This window comes from Vanellus vanellus (assembly GCF_965231255.1).
Source record: "Vanellus vanellus genome assembly, chromosome: 2".
NCBI classification, from domain to species: domain Eukaryota; kingdom Metazoa; phylum Chordata; class Aves; order Charadriiformes; family Charadriidae; genus Vanellus; species Vanellus vanellus.
The window spans coordinates 135,312,448-135,331,446 of NC_138906.1; the positions used below are offsets into that span (position 1 = coordinate 135,312,448).

Here is an 18,999-nt window from a genome sequence, read left to right on the forward strand (position 1 = left end):
GAGCGCGGTATCGCCGAGAGGGGGCGCGCCGCAGGCGGGCGGACCCTTGCTGCCGGCGGAACCAAAGTGCGGGGCTGCGGGGCTGCGGGGGTTGTCTCACGCTGCATTGCCCCGGCTCTCCCCTCGCCGGTGGCTCCGGGACGCGGCTCGACATGCTGCTGCTGCTGCGGGCTGCCGGCTGCCGGCGCCCCGCCGCCCCGGCCTCCGTCACAGCCGCCGCCTGGCTGCGGGGCGCCGCTCACCGCAGGCCCCCGGCTGCCAGCCGCCGCCGGGCCGCTCTGCCCGGCCTGCCCGTCGTCTCGGGGGCCCAGCAGGTGGTGTGGGGGGCGGCGGTGAGGGGGGAGGCGGCCCCGCTCCCCCGGAGGAGCCGGCCGGGGCGGGGGGGCGGCGGTCCTCGGCTTCGCGGCTTTTTTCTTGCGAAAAAATGGGGAGTCTTAAGGAGGGAAGCGGCGTTCCCCTCAGGGGATGCCGGGGATCAGACGGGGAGGTGGCAGGCGCGGGGGCTGGGAATGTCTCCCTGCGAAGCCGTATGTAAAATGATGGCAAGCGTGATATTCGTCAGTGGGGCTGCAAATACTCAATGATAATTTGGGCTATCTAAATGGAAGGTGGTTGAAACAGTCGAGCAACATATTCGTTGGAGTTTGTGGTGTGCTTTGTAGTATAACCTAACTTTAATCCGTAATGTAAGATGCTGGGTATAGGTTCAGGGCAAGGAGAAACTTCGTGTATGTATATATATATGTGTGTGTGTGTATATATATATATAAATGTAGATCAGTGCTGATGTTGCTTGGCCACGTATTGCTTTCGTCTTTCAGGTTGCATCTTTTCAAGGAGTGGCTGTTCGCAGCCTCTGCACGTCCTCGCCTCATGATCACCCAGAACACGGAAGATTAGTTTATAAAGGAAATTTGGCAAAGGCAGTGTTAGGTATGTGACTTGAAGTGATTTGTATTGCTTTTTTTTTTTTTAATCTTAACAGTGTTTAAATAACTTTAAAATGCAACGTTATAGAAGAGAATGCTCTTCTTTCCAACTCTGCTAAAACCTGGATCCCCTGTACAAGAAAAAATATGTGGTGGTGGTGCTTGGTTTCTGCTTTTACACTTAGGTGTCCATGGAGTTCTGTAGGTACTGTCCATCTCTAACCCCTCAACCTCCTGTTTCTCTTGCAGCCTTTAAGTGCATTACCTAATCCCGTAGTGAACAAAGACTATCTCTAACTGCTATTTGCATTCTGTATGCTTTCAAATGTTACTGAAATGTTTTTGAAGTAGGCAGGTACTATAATGAAAGTCAGTATCTGTAATGAGCATTTGTTGGTCGTTCTGTGATCAGTTAATGTTACAAAGACCTAGTGAAAAATAATCCATTGGATGTTTTCTGATACACATTTTTAGAATGTGTCTTAAGAATGAAATATGTCTTAACATACTTAATTATCACAGCATCTTAAACTACTTGTTCTCATGGTGGCTTAAGGACTGTGGGTGATCTACAACACTGGCTACTGTCTTTCAAGCTGCACACAAGATGGCTATGGAGTACTTGTTAATACTGAATAAGTTTTTCAAGTTATGTATGGTGGGGGACCAAGCAAGCTTCTTTGTAATGGACACTGAGCGTCAACATTAGTTGTTGATGGCGAGAGAAATTCCTGATCATATCTGTGATGATTATTGTTATGTGTGTCCATGTCTGGAGTCAAGTTTCTTTTGAAATCAGTTTCCTATCTGTGAAGTGAAAACTTCATATAGCTATGAGCCGTCTTCATCATAGAAATACAGCCAGCGACCGGCTTTGATAAAATCAACATGAACATGTGAAGAAAACAGAATAGTAGTGGCAAGAAGACAGGGTTGAATTTTCAATGGTTTCTTTGTGAACTTTAAAAAAAGAAAAGTGGATTTTCGGTAAGCTCAGCTGTTCGAGTAATGCCATTGATATATAATAGCAGAGCTTATGTAATTATAGAGATCATTTTACTCATAAGTATTAACCTTCATTTTCTTTTTGTTTTGTTTTGTGTAGGTGTGAAGTTTTTCTCTTACTCCACCAGCATATTCAACCTGTTCATGATGCCCTACATCATGCTCAAAACTGGTATTGGATTTGAAAGCCTGTTTATACAAGCTGCCTTTTATGGGTTGATTGGTTTTTTTACATTTGTAACACCAGTTACTTTGCATATCCTTACAAAAGGCTATGTGATTCGACTCTATTATAAAGACGAAATGGACATGTATACAGCCATTACGTACAATGCGATCTTGGCAGAAAAAGCAACTGTTTTCCATCAGAAAGATGTAAAGATTCCAGACATCACCAAGATGTTTACAACATTTTATGCTAAAACGAAATCAATGCTTGTTAATCCAACGCTTTTCCCGAATCCTCAGGATTATAACCATCTCATGGGCTATGACAAATCCCTTTACTTTAACTTAGAGGAGGAGAAGGAAGCTGATGAAAGGAAATAATTTGAAGATGATGAATGTCACTATCATTGTTCATGGTGCAGTGCTATATATGTGAAAGAATGTAAAATTCTATTACACTTCCTTAAGTATCGAATAGCTAGAGTTCCCCAAATGCATTTTGGAATGTATAAAAAAAAAACCAACATTTTTTTTTAAACTTGTAAACAATGTGAGGGTTTCTTCAGAGTTGATGACACAAAACATAGTAAAAAAAAAAATATGCATAGATCTGGCTCGTGCTTGTCTGTTCTTGGCTTGGTTTTTGTTGTTAGGTGTCCAGGAGAACTGTAAAATATGTGGGCTGTGTGGCAATCTCACCATCTCCATTTCAAAAGGAACTGTTTGTACAAAAAAAAATCATAAGTACTCATTACCTGTCAAGTACATAGTTAAGCTTTTAAGCCTTAAAGATTAGTTGTATTTAATCCAAAAAGATCAGGCTTTTTTGTCTATCCTGCTGGTGGTGTAAAGGGAGTGGAGATGGCTTGGACTTCCCTTTGTGAGAACATCGGTAGCCAGGAGGAGCCTACAGAAAGCAGACAGATGTTGTTGCTAGTTTCTGCTACAGCCTTCTTTTAAAGGCCTGCAGGCCTCTGAAAAAGACGGGGAGAATGGTTGTGTCGTCTAATAATCTCTAGCTACTCACGCCTACTAAATGGTTTCTTCAGCTAAAGTCCCAAGGAACCGTGTCCCCAGAGATGGAGAACAAGAAGCCTCTCTTTTGTCGGGTGAGGGGAAGCACCTTAGTGTAAGATTTGCTCTGTGAATATCCCATTGAAAACGTTCTGTATTTGAACCGACTTCAAGAAAATACTAGCAGCTAGGGGTTAAAGTGGGCTCTGTCAGCATTTACGTAAGGTGGGGAAGCAAAGGGGAATCTCCTGTAGAGTACTGTATAGGTCTTGTGCCTTTAAAAAACATACCTCTTCATTTTTAGCACCACAAAGAAAGCCACCTTTAGCTAGAGTAAAAAGAGGATTAGATCTCTTTGTGTGACTAGACTGGCTAGTTCTGCACTCTGAGTATGTGGAAATTGGATTTAAATGTTCTTAGCCAAAGGAGAGGTTTGTCATGTAAACTGACAGATACTTGTTTTCAAATCATGAAAGGCCTAAATATTTTGAGGTTTAAAAAATATTAAAAAAAAAAGCAAAATTCAAGTGAATCCTTTTGTATTAGCAGCACCCTTTGTAATAAGTAAATCTGATGCTTGCTACTAATTGTCATCCTGATACTGCAAATAAAAAATAATTATAGCTACCTTTACAGATGTTTATTAAGTTCTAGCTGAAAAAATGTATTTAAAAGTCTAAATGTCTTCCAAGACTATTATTTCAGTTTCGTGTCATAGGATGACACTGTAGGTCATATTGAAACGTCAGTGTTTTTAAATGTTGTTTTTCTGACTGTTGAAAGTGCTCTCAATGTACTTGATGGGTAATTAAAAGGCAAATCATCCCATCCAGATATTTTTAGGGTAAATCTTTTGTGTTGGCAGAGCTATAACTTTACAAGCCTAATCTAGCCCCATTAAGCCAGTATCACATGCTAGGTAATGATAATATAAAAAAGAAAAAAAGTCCATAAATTATACTGAAGATGTGAGGCCAGTAACAAGAAATTCTGATCACCTGGTTGTACTACTTGTCCTTATTGAAACAATGTTTTACACCTAATTAAAAATAATCTTTCCATTCTTCCCGTCTGATGCGTTCGCTCTCTTCTTGTGCTTGTGAATAAAGTTAACTTCCTCTTTAAATGCCAAACACAGGGAGAACAGGAAATAGAGTTTGCAAGAGAAAGTAAAGGAAAGGCCACAAAATTCTATATAGGTACCCCTTGAGCAATATCAAAATCCTCAGCCTTTTATTCTGACTGCAGAAAATTTTCACTGTTAAATCTGAGATTTGGCTGATTCAGATTTAAGCAGCAATAATAAGAGATTTCCATCCTAGCGATAAGTTTCTCAAAAAACCTTCTGTTTCTTCTATCTGTTTGTCTTCTGGCAGTGAGATGCAAGTTAAGCTAGTAGGTGGATTTCTGACACAGATGATTAAAAAAAAATTTAAAAATCCAGATTTCTATTAGAAGTTAGATGAGGATTTTGGTCGTGATGTAATCTCAGAAAAGTATTTTATATTTCCAATGTGCAACTTGAAAATAATGGTAATTCCATAGCTTTCATTTAATAGTACTTTTATATTAAAGAAAGGGAAGACCAAACTTACTAGAGATGCTTATATTTTACCTGCTTCGACTTTGTTTGCTGCTAACTTGGCAAATTCAGTTTGGGAAACAACCAAGTTGTAAATCTAAAAGTCATAATACTTGTTACGGTTGCCAAGTATGTATGGCTTTGGCCCCATCCCTCTTAGCGTTTCCACCTCTGCCCGTCCTTGTGTATAATACCAGGATTCTCAGATTTTGCTTTTTTGCAGTTTTTTCTTACAGTGTGTACTTAGAATCATAAAATCATTTAAACTGGAAAAGACCCTTAAGATTGCTGAGTCCAACTGTTAGCCTAATACTGCCAAGTCCACCACTGAACCATGTCTCTAAGCGCCACATATCCGCATCCTTTAAATACCTTCAGGGATGGTGACTCAACCCCTTCCCTGGGCAGCCTGTTCCAATGCCTGACAACCATTCCAGTGAAGAAATCTTTCCTAATATCCAATCTAAACCTCCCCTGGGGCAACTTGAAGCCATTTCCTCTTGTCCTATTGCCTGTTAATTTGGAGAAGAGACCGATCCCCCCTCGATCCCCCCTCGCTACAACCTCCTTTCAGGTAGATGTAGAGAGTGATAGGGTCCCTCCTCAGCCTCCTTTTGTCCAGGCTAAACAACCCCAGTTCCCTCAGCCGCTCCTCATAAGACTTGTGCTCTAGACCCCTCACCAGCTTCATTGCTCTTCTCTGGACATGCTCCAGCACTTCAATGTCTGTCTTGTAGTGAGGGGCCCAAAACCGAACACAGTACTCGAGTATACTTGGACATACATGACTGGAACTTGTTGAGAGCAGTAGAGACTAGTATTCAAACAACTGTAGTTTCTTCTTCCCATTAGAAACAAAATAAAGGAATGGAAATGTAATCCAAAAAGACTTCTAGGTGCTTTCTGTTTGTCTTTGGGTTCTGAAGAGTCTGGCTGAATACAGGTATTTTACAGTGCACTTCAAAGTGGGAAACTCTAAAATGCTTGGTGTCCTTCTAAGCTAGGGAATGCGCATAGACCAAAAGAGGCCCTCTTGCTCCTAACAAATCCTGCAAGAGAACTGACGGTAGCGTTGTCATGGTTTCAATTGACAGATTGCTATCAAGTCATTCCCAAAGCCTGGTTATGTTAGCTCCACATCCTTCACAATCCTATTGATCTTGTGAACTGCTATTTTCTTCTAGTTTATTTTCTTTGGTTTTATACACTTGGTGAAAAGCAGTTCTAATTGCGGAAGTATTACTCCCTGCTAACATTTTCACCCCTGGAAGTCACCGATGTTTCTTTGGGCATAGGTAATTTGTGTACACCATGGAAGAAACAATTCCTTTATAAGACCTAGTGAATGTGCTCATACACGTGGAGATTCTGAAGGAAATACTGATGTAGAAACCTGATCTTCTAAAATATGTGACTTACCAGCTGTCTCATTTGCAAGGCTACACCTACGTTGAAGGTTGCCGGCTCCCACAGCCTTTCCAGCACCAACCAAGCACTTGTCCCTGGCAGATGGGTCTCACAGCTTACCCTGGTACCAGTTTCATTCAATCTGGTGTGAAGACCAGGAATGTATGAAATGATTCAACCCTCTTTCCTAGACAGTGGCTTCCTGTCCCTTTCCAGCCTTAAAGAGCTTCCACAGAAGGTCATAGGTGACTGCTTTTTTTCATAGGAAAACAGACAGGATCCATGCGAATTTCTCTTTTCGGTCTTTGACTGCACACTATTATCTTGCCAGTGTCCCTCTCCCATTTTCTCAAGTTTTTGGCTTTGTCCACAGTATTATTAATTAGTCCCTGTCTGGTTTTAATTGTAAAGTACAATACTTCTTGTCATTCTTTAATGTTATTTTTTAAATTAAGTTATCCCACAACCCTCAGCTTTTTCTTGCAAACATAAAAAAATCTGATGAGAAAATTGTCCCCTTTTGATACTTTGAAGAGAAATCTTTAAAGCCCAGAGGTACTTCACACTCTTAACCACACTCTCTAGAATCAAAAGGTAACTAATTTCACTGGAGCTTGCTATATTAAAAACCAAAGTCATCACGTTAGCAAAGATGAAGAAAATCTGAGTAGATTTTTGCACGGTACAGCGAGAGCCTAATTTAGGGGATGGAAACTTCATGAAGTTCTGTTTGTGCTGTAAAAACTAAGAGCACACATGTGAATTATTACAATTGCTCAGTATAACTTAATAGGTGGAAACTTGGTAGGCTGCTGCAATTCGGTTGCCCTGGAGTTCTGTGGTCATACCACAAATTTCTTCATGCTCCCACATACAACATGGCCTGCTGCAACCCCCCTGAGAAACGGGACAAGTGTGCTAGCTACGAGTTGGATCCACTGTAATAAGATTATCCCCCAGCTCCACAGACCTCAGCGAGCAGCTATTTTAAGCAGGGAAGAACAGAGAACAAGAGCAAATGACCGCAAAACATGTCCAGCTGTCTCCATTTCTGGAATACCAGGGTGGACAGCGTTGCTGTGGTGTGCTTTCTGTCAGCCTCAGGTAGGACACAGCCCTTTCTTCTCCCTTCACCCTCTGCTTTCTCTTCTCCTTGACAACTTTAATGGTTTAATGTATACTTTAAGAGTATAACTCTCAGCTTTAATCTTAAACTTGGCTCAGAAAGAATAAACCGTAAGCCTACTGGCAACAGACAGAGGGTTATTTCCAACATAATTGTTTCCACAGGATACCACCTGGTGTGTATTTGCTTCCCTGAATGGCCTCCAGTGATTTAATGTGTTATATTCAAATCAAACCGCTAAGCCAAAGTGCGTACGGCATTTTAAATAATGTATTAAAAACAATGCACATCGCTTTTTCTTTCTTTCCACGACTATTTGCTTTCTTACTCCAACGCTACCAGCTCACCATTGGGTATGTGCTGGTGCACTGCTCCTGGGTCGGGCTGCCCTGGCGCCCTCGGGTGCGATATCAGCTGTGTGTAGCAGAGCTGAATCCTCTACCTCTTTCTGGCATCCCTGGGCTTGATTTTCCACTTCCACTATCAACATTGTCAAAGATAGGATGAGAAGATTTGAGAAGGGAGATTTACTCACGAATCACTGCAATTTTCCACTTTTTATGTTGATTGCCAAGTGTGGTTTTGTTTTGTGAATACATGCCTTATATATAGCCCCTTTATATTGCAGTGTCTTCAGCAGCAGCCCTAAACCCAGGATCAGAAGTAACAAACACGTCTGCTTCCAGCTGCAAAAAGACATACTTCACAAATGGTCCTGCAAGGTAAATTAAATTATTATTGCCTCTTTCTTTATTGAATAAATGTGTTTAACATCTTAAGAGAGTTTTCCATTAATGTGAGGTTTTGGTACAGGCCAAGAACGAGGACATAATTTTTAATTCTGACTGACTAACACTTTGAAAGAGAGCGCTTTCCTCTGCTGTACTGATATACTATTATTTGTTTTTCTGTGATGGGATATTATGATAATATGTATTATAAATCTTTCCTGAGGGAGATTTCAGTGACTTATAAGTGCTTATCTGCTCAAAGTACTCATCTGCAGCCAACAATCCAAACACAAAGTGATTATTTTGAAAAGCAATCACAAGTAAGTTAAGCATTTTTTAGATATATTGAGAAAGAGGATAAAAATACCATAAATTAGTTTAAGGATTTTAACCACAAATCAGTGAGGAGGCTTGGAATTAAACTTCTACTCTCACCTTCTTTGACGTAGACAGAATGAAAAGTCATAGGTATGAAGTCCTAAATTTTCTAGACTTGGACTTATTTTATGTACTGTTAATTGGATATGAGAGTTGGTCCCTACTGAATGTAGTTGCAAATGATTTCAAAATAAATGAAGTAAATTGCCACAACACTAGTGAAGTAACACTATTGTGTAGCTCTTTCCACTTCTCTTTCTCTCCCTCTCATGTTCTTTCTGGATCAGAGTATAGAAGAAAAAAAGATTATAGTAAAGAAAGAGTATTTAGTAAAAGTAAAATATATAGAAGTTTATGTCCTTCCTCTCCAGTGCCCTTCACACTGACTAGAAAGGGACAGAGCAGACTCCTCTCCATAGTGCACTAGTTTGGGCCTTCAGCGAGCGTCACAAGAGGTCAGTTCTATGAATGGCATTGATAAGAGTAATCAAAAGCCGCAAGCATCTAAAACTGAATTTGCTGAAAATATTTTAAAATTATTGAGGTTATTTTGATTTAAGGGCAATTTGACCAGATACAATGGTCAAGGCTGTAGACTTCGTAATTGTGGTCGTAAGTGATATCTTAGCCCTGATACCAGCAGAACTTACTGTTCCCATTTTCCCATTGGCCAGCCAGATCCTTTTTAAAGTGGAGCCTAATTGTGCTGTTTTTTTAAAGCATTGGAATAGTCTTGACTTGTGCAGTAAACGTGCAATAAGAAACAGGAGAGGATACAGAGGTTTCCCCATGTGTCTGTCCGTCTAAGCCACCAGGGGGGACTCATTCCTCATCTATATCACTTAGAGCAGCAAGTGTCTTAAAAAAAACCCCACCTATTCTTGAACCAGGTCTAGAAAGTCCAGGAGTTCAGCAGAGAGCTTGTCTTCATTGATGTTAAAAGAGCTTTTGTATAAAATCTTTAAAATCTGCAGCGCCCTTTCCAGTCTGCCCATGAGTACATCGGCCACCCAACACACTGCGCAGCGAAGCGAGGACAAGTCTGGCCGCAGAGGGACAGATGGGCTTTCAGCCGGGTGATGGTGTATGTCAACAGGGCACAGGCAGCGCCGTCTCATGCCTGCTTCAAACTGACCTGTGACTTTTACTAAATCTATTGGACTGACGGAAGATTCGGCAGAGAGCCTGGCTTGGCGTCTCGGTGACGAGGCTCACTCTGTGTCAGTGACCATGGCATTGTGGTTGAAAGGAACCTTTTTGGGACTGTACATGCGCAAGGTAGCTCTTCTTCAGGGGCTGCTTCATCACCCCTTAGTGGCTGTCTCATTACTCCATTGGTTTTTCCAGCTACTACAGCCTTCCCAATTTATTTCAATTTCGTTACGTATTTTACTAAGCAAAATTTGGCCATTTTGAAACAGAACTGTATTATTGCTGTGATTACAAAGGGTTTGTATGTTTTATAGCATTCTATTAAACAACAGCAAAAATCTGTGTGCCATTTATGTACTCCGGAGCTCTGTCAGGAAAGTTGTATAATTTTGAATTTCCACTTAAAAGCCAAATGTTAGAAGTTTCTTTCAGTCTTGAACTCTGTCAGGCTGATGGGACTCTTCTTGTGGTCTGTGGAAGCATTTGGAAATACTGAAGAGAATTCTCTAGCCATATTAAAATTTCAAATTTTTATCTTGTTTTGTGAATTATTACATGCATTAAATCGTTAGTTGATACTTTTAGGTAGTTTTAATAGAATTCTCACTCACTCCCCTTCTTCTGGGCACAATCAGTCATGTTTCTGTGCGTGTCGCTGTTCCTAAACTATCTTCAGCATTACATGTTTGGAATTCTGAAAACAAAATTCTTAATCTTTTGCTACTTTATCATTAAAATATGTAAAATATTACCCTGGTGTGCACAGAATTTGTGAGAATAAAAGGTTTTAGACACTGTGATGGGGCGTGGGGAGAGTTAGAGCAATTGATTAAGTTATGTTTGTTGTAAAGAATTTTTATTGATTTTCCTGCTTAGCTCAAAACCAAATCCCTGTCTGTTTCATATACTGCTTCTTTTTCATAACAAATGCAATTTCTGATCTAAGAGAAGCCTCCATACATATATACAGATCAAAAAGGTACTCGTGAGAAAATAATTTGGTTAAGTTCCGTAAGTCATTCTTCCATAAATTCAGTAAGTTTCCATATTTCATTATATTCAGAAAAAAAATGTAATTGTGTTTCCTGTCTGTTAGATGGTAATTGTGCTCTCTTGAATGAGGTATCTGTTTTCGTAGTTGGAACTGGCAATATTGGTGGGTTTGTGCAGTACAAGCTGACCCAGTTTAGTCCATAGAACCAATATTTTAGATACAGGAAAAATATGCTGTTCTTCGTGTATTGCACTAGCAGCCAGAAATAAGGCGGGTGAGGGGGGGGTATCCAATACCAAAACTGCTTTAAGAGTTTTTGGTTTAGTGTTTCAAATTTGAGTACCAAAATCTACAACCTGGACTGTTTTCAACATCCCAGGTTAAAATCGAGCTCCTACCCTCTCTCCAGCTGTGACCGGTAGATTCTGTGTCCTTGCAGAAACATCTCACTCAAAATTTCAGGACAGCTTTTGCTATTAACTGTCTCAAGTTCGGTGTCCGCTGGCCCCACGGCTGTGCCCTGCAGCCACACACCAGTCCGGGGTTGGGCTCTGCTCTGGGGCAAATCGAGGCTGCGGGGAAGAGCACGGGAGAAGGTCACAGAAGGAGGATAGGTGGGGGACGTGGGGCTTATCAGTCATAATTTTATGGATTTTTAAGATTTTTTTCACTAGGAAGTTTAACTGTGGTAGATACAGCTTTGAAGATGGTAGCTGAGACAGTGCAGGACAGTGGTTCCGCTCAATAACATGTCAGATGGTCGCATGCAGCTCCCATCCTTACCTCCGTTTGGAAATACATCATCTCATTATACTCCTCCGGAGCACTGGTGTGTTCTTAAAGCACGGTGAGCTTTGTAAGAGATTCATTCTGAAACCTTCTGAGAGTTATTGACTACCATATCAATAAAAGAGTGGACTTATTGACTACCATATCAATAAAAGAGTGGACTTATTGACTACCATATCAATAAGAATGGACTTGATTTTCACCATTTATGGATTTTTCTCTTCTTTATTATATACAGGAAACTCTGTGAGTGTTTGAAATTATGCCTTAACAAATGTTACATCTGATGAGTCAACTAAACTTGCCCTTTACGTGCTTCTGGTAATCACAATTTTACTTCTCCTCACTTCCCCATTTCACACAGTTTTCTCTTTCATTTTTCACTCGTGGCTTGAGCTACGCTGTCTGGGGAAAATGTAACAACAAAGGCAGAAATCCTTTTTCTTCACAAAATTTATTGTGATGATAACTGATAGTGCTGCAGTAAGATTAATCAAGATTGCACAGAATTTGGCAAAATAACCGAATATTCCCTGAAGACATGTGACTGAGGCTGACTGTGCTGAATTTTTGTTCCTCTTTCCCCAAAACAAAGTTTTAGGCCATCGAATACCGAGCCAAAAAAGTAACCATGTTTGGACTTTTTTTCCTCATTTTATTCACCCCTGGAGTCAGTGAATTTCTTTGTACATCGTCAGATCTAGAAATGTCATATACTTTTTGTGGTAAGTAAAAAAATAGCTTATTTTTTTCTTACTGGTGTTTGCACAATAATTACTGTAGCCTGAGAGAATGTGTACTTCCTTTCATTTTTTTTTTCTGTTATTAATTACCCTATTATAAGAATTGTACGGCATAGGCGTAAATATTACCACAATGCTGGTTGCAGCAGCTAAGAGAGAAGTTTACTCCCAAATAGAGCAGGCGTGGTTTGATTCAGGAAATATTAGAAGATAAGGGATTTAAATTTGCTTTGCAAGTATTGTGTTGCATGAATTATCCACATTGATTTAACCAATATACTACAATGAAAAGCTTTAAGTAAGTGGAAAAAAAAGGAGGAATGTGGTATTCTGCCAGGCTGGAGGATCAGTCAGGCTCTGGGACAACATAGTGTGTCCCTTCTTGCCGTGTCTGTGTCGTGGGCCACTGGATCTATGTAGTTCACTGAGTTTTTCGGTCCACTCTGCAAGAATTTGGCACCTCCCTGATGTCCATGTTGAAGAGGCTCAGTGTGCCCATGTGGACTCAGTGGCCAGAAGGTGGGCTTTTGAGGAGATATTTCGCAAGGAAAGGCCCATGTCTTTTGAAAATCTGTGTAAAAGAGCTATATAGACTGAGGCACAGGAGGAGATGTGTATTTTGGGTACTTTGCTTTACATTAATAGTCATGCTAAAAATGTATTAAGGCTAAAATTGGCGGTGCTGAAGCTTGCGAACCAAACCGTGGAGACCACGGTGAGTTTTGTTTGCCCTTTTTTTCTGTCGCAATTTCCCATGCGTAATTGCACCCAAGATGAGAAGCTGACTGCTGGTTACCAACAGCCAGCCAGTTTCCCTTTGCGCGCCCCTTGCATTGATCCCCGAAGCACAAGGCAGAACCCCTCAGTGTAAATCACCCTGCCGGCCTGTTTGCTCCGTCCGGGTTCGCACAGGGAGCATCCCCCTGCCCCAGCCTGCCCCCAGGCCCCCGTCAAGCAGGGTGCCTCTCCAGCAACAGCATAAGGAAGAGGGCAGGAGTAAGCTGAATTGAACAGCCTTCATTCAAAAAAAAAAAATAATAATAATAATAATAAATAAAATAAAAAATAAAAATAAAATTAAAATTAAAATTAAAATTAAAAATAAAAATACAAATAAAAATAAAAATAAAAATAAAAATAAAAATAAAAATACTGACTGGAAATCCTTCCAAAAGATTAACTTTTAAAAAATTAAAATATGAGCTAATGGACTCTAGATTTGATTCGATACAGATTGTATGATGCTTCATCACACTGCACCTGACACAGTGCATTGTACAATGCCAGGTGGGTCGGGTCACTTACAGAGCACTCAAAGGCTCATTTACATTATCCTGGAAAATGCTGGTACATTAAAAACATTTTTAGCTGTTGTCAGCAAGTTTATATAGATTCCATGGTTAGGATAAGTAGGGATATTTTCAGCAGAGGACCGTGCTGGCTTAATGCGAATAAAAAGTTTGTGTAACTTCAAACGAGAAATAAAGCTACTTTTGATCTGAGTTTTGTGTGCAAAATATCAACCAAATAATTGTCTTTTCTTGCTACTTGAGGAAATATGATATTATTTTTGCCCTCTAAGCATATAAATAATAAAAAATGTTTAAAATACATATTTAATATTTAATATGGATATTTATCTTAGTCAATTTTATAGTATATACCTTACAGTATGTAATTTTTTAAAATGTGTATGTGTTTATTGTGAGTGTGTATGAATGTCTATTTTTATTATTTTCCTATGAGCCTATTCACACTACTAATATGAAATACTTTTTTCCTGTAGATTCTACAGCTCATGCTTTCACATTTAACCTGACACCTTGCAGCACCATGAACAAACGCGTCTGGAATGCTACTCTTACCTGGATTCCAAGTGAGTCCCTCTTGACCAGACAATTACATTCTGCAAATGCAAAAAGCTGACACTTCATCCTAAATGCCAGATGATTTAGGAGATCAGCTTCTGTGGTTAAAAATTGAGTAGATAAACTACAGTGACGGACAGAAAAGATGATTTGTGGAAATAAGCATACGTGAGTTTTACTTGTTGGAGCAGTTAGCGGGTCTCTGCACGCTAACAGGCACTGTACGCGCAAATCTGAGGAGGTTTAGGTGCACGTGCGTTTGTCAGGAAGAAGCAGATGAGATTAGCGGCACACAAGCTCTTCTGGCCTGGAGAAGAGTCAAGTCTTTTTTAAGGAGAGAGAATATCATTAGGCTGTTCGAGTATGGCAGGACTTCTACTAAGAATATGCGTGTTCCAGAAGCTGGAGATGGGACTGGATTGTGTACGCAAAGCCAACTTTAATCTTCAAACCCAGCTTTAAGCTGGCAAGCTGAGTTACTTATGAAATGGCTGTATCATAAACTTCACCTTCTGAGTGAAAACTCTGGAGCCGAACTAAGGTTGCTTCCCTAGAAAGATAACTCTGTGGTGGCCACCAGCATTCAGGACAGTTAGTTTGTAACACCTGCTTGAAACTACAGAGTCCTCATCTGAGTATTTATTTGGGTAATCTGTGGAGCTGAGTCAACTCTGTTATCTTTGCTGAAGAAATTAAAACAGATTTTGAAATTGTTCGCTCAAATACTTTTTAAGACTGATTTTTTTTGTTGAAAACCAGCTTTTTATTTTTCTGGAAGTAACAGTTTTCAATACATGTATTTTTGTTAGTTTTGGGGGGAGTCTTTAAAAAATACTGTATTTCACAGAAAACTAGTTTTTATTGAAACAATGTGTCTGCATCTATGTTTTTCCTCCCCACCTGCTGCCATTTTCTTACTTGCAATGTCTTAACTAGGAAGTGACATCACCTTTTTGAAGATTGTCTTCAACGTTTGGTACGAAGGTGCCAAAGCGTTACACTGGAAAGAAATCCTCTGCAGCGGAGCCGACGACGAATACTCAGTGTGCGCATCACTGAAAGGAGGTCGGTGTGGAAAATGCACGGTGCCTTCCCCTTGCCTGGCAGGTTCCCCCCACAAACAGTGCCATACCCTGCCAGCCCTTTTTCACCACTAAGCAGATTTCTGAAAATACTAATGGATCGACCCAGGCGGACAGATTTTTCTCTCCGCCGCCTAGAGCGGTTCACCTCGCTTGGCAGGCAGCAGACTTCAGAACAGGCAGTTCTCCAGTGCCAGAACCCCACTAAAATAGAGAGTTTCCAAATTCTACGCTTTAACATCCACGTACTGCAGTTTCCATCTCTGTAAATTAGGATTACTAATATCCTTCATCTCATTATGACATTTGTATTGTCAACATCTCTTAAGTGACATGGAAAGACTACATTTGACTGGACTGTACACAAAACTTGAGAGGAGCTACAAGCACTACCAATATCCAGATCACAGTTTATTTACATGTGTGTCTGGATGGGTTTTTAAAGAGATTCTCTACACCCATGAATAATGCTTTTTTTAAGCAAGAGTCAATCCTGTTGTAGGGGCTAACGAACATTAACATGACACAGACCCAGATCCAGAGAACTCAGGTTGGATATCAGACTGAAAGCGAGAAAGACCAGGAGGAACATCAAAATAGGCCATCCATGTTTTCCTTTCTTTAAAAATGAATATCGTCTCTCTTCACTCGTCATTCTGCTGAACTACTATTACAAGTTAAATTATTGGAGTTATCACGGTAGGATGGGTCTGTAGGAGATGTTGCAGGAGCATTGTGGTTAATTTCTATTTTCCAACATCTGGTTTAGACAAATAGGCAGAGGTCTGGGAGGAGAAATAGGAGGGTTTTATCACTGAAAGAGCAAGTGGCATTGGTGGTGCTGCTGAGAGATATGCCATATTGCTTTTAAGTTATTTAGGAAGTTGGATTGATGGCTTTGTGATTAACTAACCATTTATATTACAATTCTCTCTGTTTTACAGAAACAATTACAGCAGAATTTGACATTAAAGGTGCAAGAATAACATTTCCAAAGGTACTTTTCAGTATTTTATATAGAGAAATAACTGTAGTAAAATGACATACTTCTATATATTTTCTGGAAAGAGATGTTCACTAAAACTGTAGAACACAGCAAAAGGAAATGTCAGAAAACTTTCTCATGCTTGAAGTGATGACTCTGGAATGGTAGCATCTCTGAAATGCTAAATGTCCTCAGGTTATTATTCCTCTATTATTCCCTCTTTATCTTATAAAAGAAAAGACCAAAAGTATTCATTAACGTCACCTTGACCATTCCATTTTGTTTGATAAATTACTGTGTTTTCTTTTACCTCTTTGAGTAAATTAATCCATATTCTTTCTGCCCATTTTGTTCTTTATTTTACGTTCTCTTCACACTCTGGTCTGTTCCTCCCTGAAACCCTTTTCAAAGACTTGAAGAGGGATAACAATATCCAAAAGTAAAAGTAATGTAGCACCAATCCTCAGGTTAGCCCACTTTCATGCAACACCTGCCTCATCAGCCACTTGAGCCTTCCCAAGGCCCTAACATTAGCCTTACCATCCCTATTAGTCCCTACAAATGTCACTGAGGAGCTCCTACTGGCACAAAATCTCCAGCCTCCCCTTAACTCAAAGCTCATGGGCCTCGAACAGAGTTGAACTCCAGCCCAGCAACTCTTCTAGCCCCACAGCTGGTAGTAGACAGGAATGTCCTCTGCTGTAAACAGTTCACATATAGATGAGGTTCCTCTGGCAGACCTGACTTTTCCTGATGGGACTCTGCCACACCAGGAGCCAGCCCTAATCATAAACTTTAACATAAGCTGGAAACTCTTGCAAGCCTCCCAGTCTTTAGTCCTAAAAGCCCATCAGCTCCCAAGCACTCATCCCCAGTTTGCCATATCAGAAGAGGAAGGTGACAAGTGTCCAAGAAGGTAGGGTAAGACCTGGGTTCAGTAAAGGCCATCAAGCTATTGTTTGTCCTGGTGCCTACAAAAGTCTGTCTGTGCGAGGGTGTGAAGATGGGTAGACAACAGCTAAACCTGGGACTGTCCAGTACTGTTACAAGACTAGTCAGAAGCTGTGCGGTGTGTAGCCTGGAGGATTTCCCTAAGACTGATTGTAAAATACAGAGGCTGTTGTTGCAGCTTCCTATGGTCTGAATATGGGTATTGGGGCAAAAAGGGGGCAGGAAGAAGAAAATTGGAGTGTTGACAGGGCTGAATCCTTGCTAGATGTAAGCTATGGGGGCTGGTAAGGTTACTGCCTCACAGCGGGGGAAAAAAGAAGCCCATTGCTGCAGAACACAGCCTGGCATATCAGCCCGGGTAATTCCTGCTTATGGAGTCAGAAACATTACTCCAGAGAAGGGCTCTGGAAGGGGGAGGAGACGCCCTTAGGAGCGCAGGACTCGTTGGCTTGAGAGAGGACCCTGACAAGGGCAAGCTGGACCACAGCCTACTGCTGTTCCTTAGTGCCCCGGTCATGAGAAGAAAGTCTAGCAATATTTTTTTGTGTATACATATATCTGAACATACCCATGATAACAGTCCCTGATGGGAATCTTTCTTTTTACACCTTAACAGGAATAACCAGAACCATTCCAAGTTACTTGGACAAAAGTGGGAAGAATTATGCACTAATTTTCTTTTTTTTTTTCTTGCTTGCTTTTAGGGCGATTATAACATTATTTTACAAGGGTTCTCTGACGATTCTGAGAATAATATGATCATATGCTTGAATTTCACCATGATAGTAAAACAAGACACTTTCTGAATGCGACCAACATTTCAAATAATTCCAGAGCATGGAGGTTGCTTCTGCAAGCAACCGGAATACAAGCTGACAAATAATAAGCACACTAATTTTCCTGAGGTAGAATACATCATGTACTGTCTGGAAAGCTACATGATGGATAGTCTTATCCATTTATAGCACTGCTGTAATCAGGTGCTCAGCCAATGTGCACAAAATCTCTGGGAACCAGGCATCCTGGTTAATCCACCGAATGACCCTGATTGGATGTCAGGCTGAGGACCATGTTTTGGTGCTGTGCCTTGAGTTATGAAAAAGCCGGTTGCTTCTGACTGCACTAAACTAATACAAGAACTTTTGAAGTGTAAGAATCAGTTCACCAGTACTCAGTTTAATCTATAACAGCAATTGAATCTGGGAACCCTGTTGGTTTTGAGATTTTTTTCTTTCAACAATAAAACCTTATTGTACAATCAATTTGAGAAATGGTTTTTATTCTCCTGTCATTTTCTGATTATCTTTGGAGGTTTCCTAATGTTCTGCTCTGTTTGCACTGAGCCGAACCAGAGGGGTATCAATTTGTTATGTGGTACCGGTTGATGTGAATAAAATCCAGAGATGTTTCCCGTTACACTGATCTGGTACGGCTGGATTTAGCCTTCCAGACCTGTAACCACAACCCCATAGCATGTTTTTATCTCTTGCTCAGAGTCTGAGAGGGAGACACTACACAAGCTGTCTCCTTCAGAAGCAGGAGGACGGTCAGTGCCCAACAGGTTGATCTTTTTCTCCGTTACCAAAAGCTTGTCTAAAGCTCCTGCTGTGCCTTCTGCCTCTTGGGCAACCCGACATTCAGTACCCACTTTCACTCTCTGCTGTGCCTCCACACCTAAGACCTTCAGTAAGATTTTGATGGAGTATAAGGTTTGGTCCTTAGGAAGAGAGCTGGCATCCTTTCAGACCTCACGGTGCTTTGGTGCCGCTGTATGGTGAAAGACACCTGGCTGGGACAGCGTACAAATGTTTCTTGCCTTCAGACAGGTATCCTCCTTACGACGTTATGACGCCATGTCCTCTTTTCATCCTCAGCCCCCAGCCAGCGGTTGCTTAGTGAGTTCAGATGCTTTTCTCTGAGGAACAGGCCGGTGTTGAAGGCACACGTTGCACTGGCTGCCAGGTCGTGCTGTGTCTAGCAGATTGCTTCCAAATGCCTGGAAAAATGAAAAACCAGAACAAACCAACTCTCAGGCTGCTAAATACCAAGCATGAAAATTAGTAGAAGTGAAGACTTTAATCTCACTTTACACTCA

The 18,999-nt window shown here is 40.8% G+C and overlaps 2 protein-coding genes across 2 annotated transcripts; both read left to right on the forward strand.

The window, feature by feature from the left end:
- Positions 1–152: 152 nt before the first annotated feature.
- Positions 153–4,180, forward strand: TMEM70 (transmembrane protein 70; the record flags this gene model as incomplete). Its single annotated transcript, XM_082479549.1, has 3 exons — positions 153–314; positions 822–933; positions 2,035–4,180. The coding sequence occupies 3 exons, from the start codon at positions 153–155 to the stop codon at positions 2,481–2,483; spliced, it is 723 nt and encodes a 240-aa protein (XP_082335675.1). The 3' UTR covers positions 2,484–4,180.
- A 7,709-nt stretch (positions 4,181–11,889) lies between these two features.
- LY96 (lymphocyte antigen 96) lies at positions 11,890–18,160 on the forward strand. Its single transcript, XM_082479721.1, has 5 exons — positions 11,890–12,000; positions 13,805–13,894; positions 14,823–14,951; positions 15,913–15,965; positions 17,609–18,160. Exons 1-5 carry the CDS (start codon positions 11,907–11,909, stop codon positions 17,708–17,710), a joined length of 468 nt encoding a protein of 155 aa, XP_082335847.1. The 5' UTR covers positions 11,890–11,906; the 3' UTR covers positions 17,711–18,160.
- The last annotated feature ends 839 nt before the right edge of the window (positions 18,161–18,999 follow it).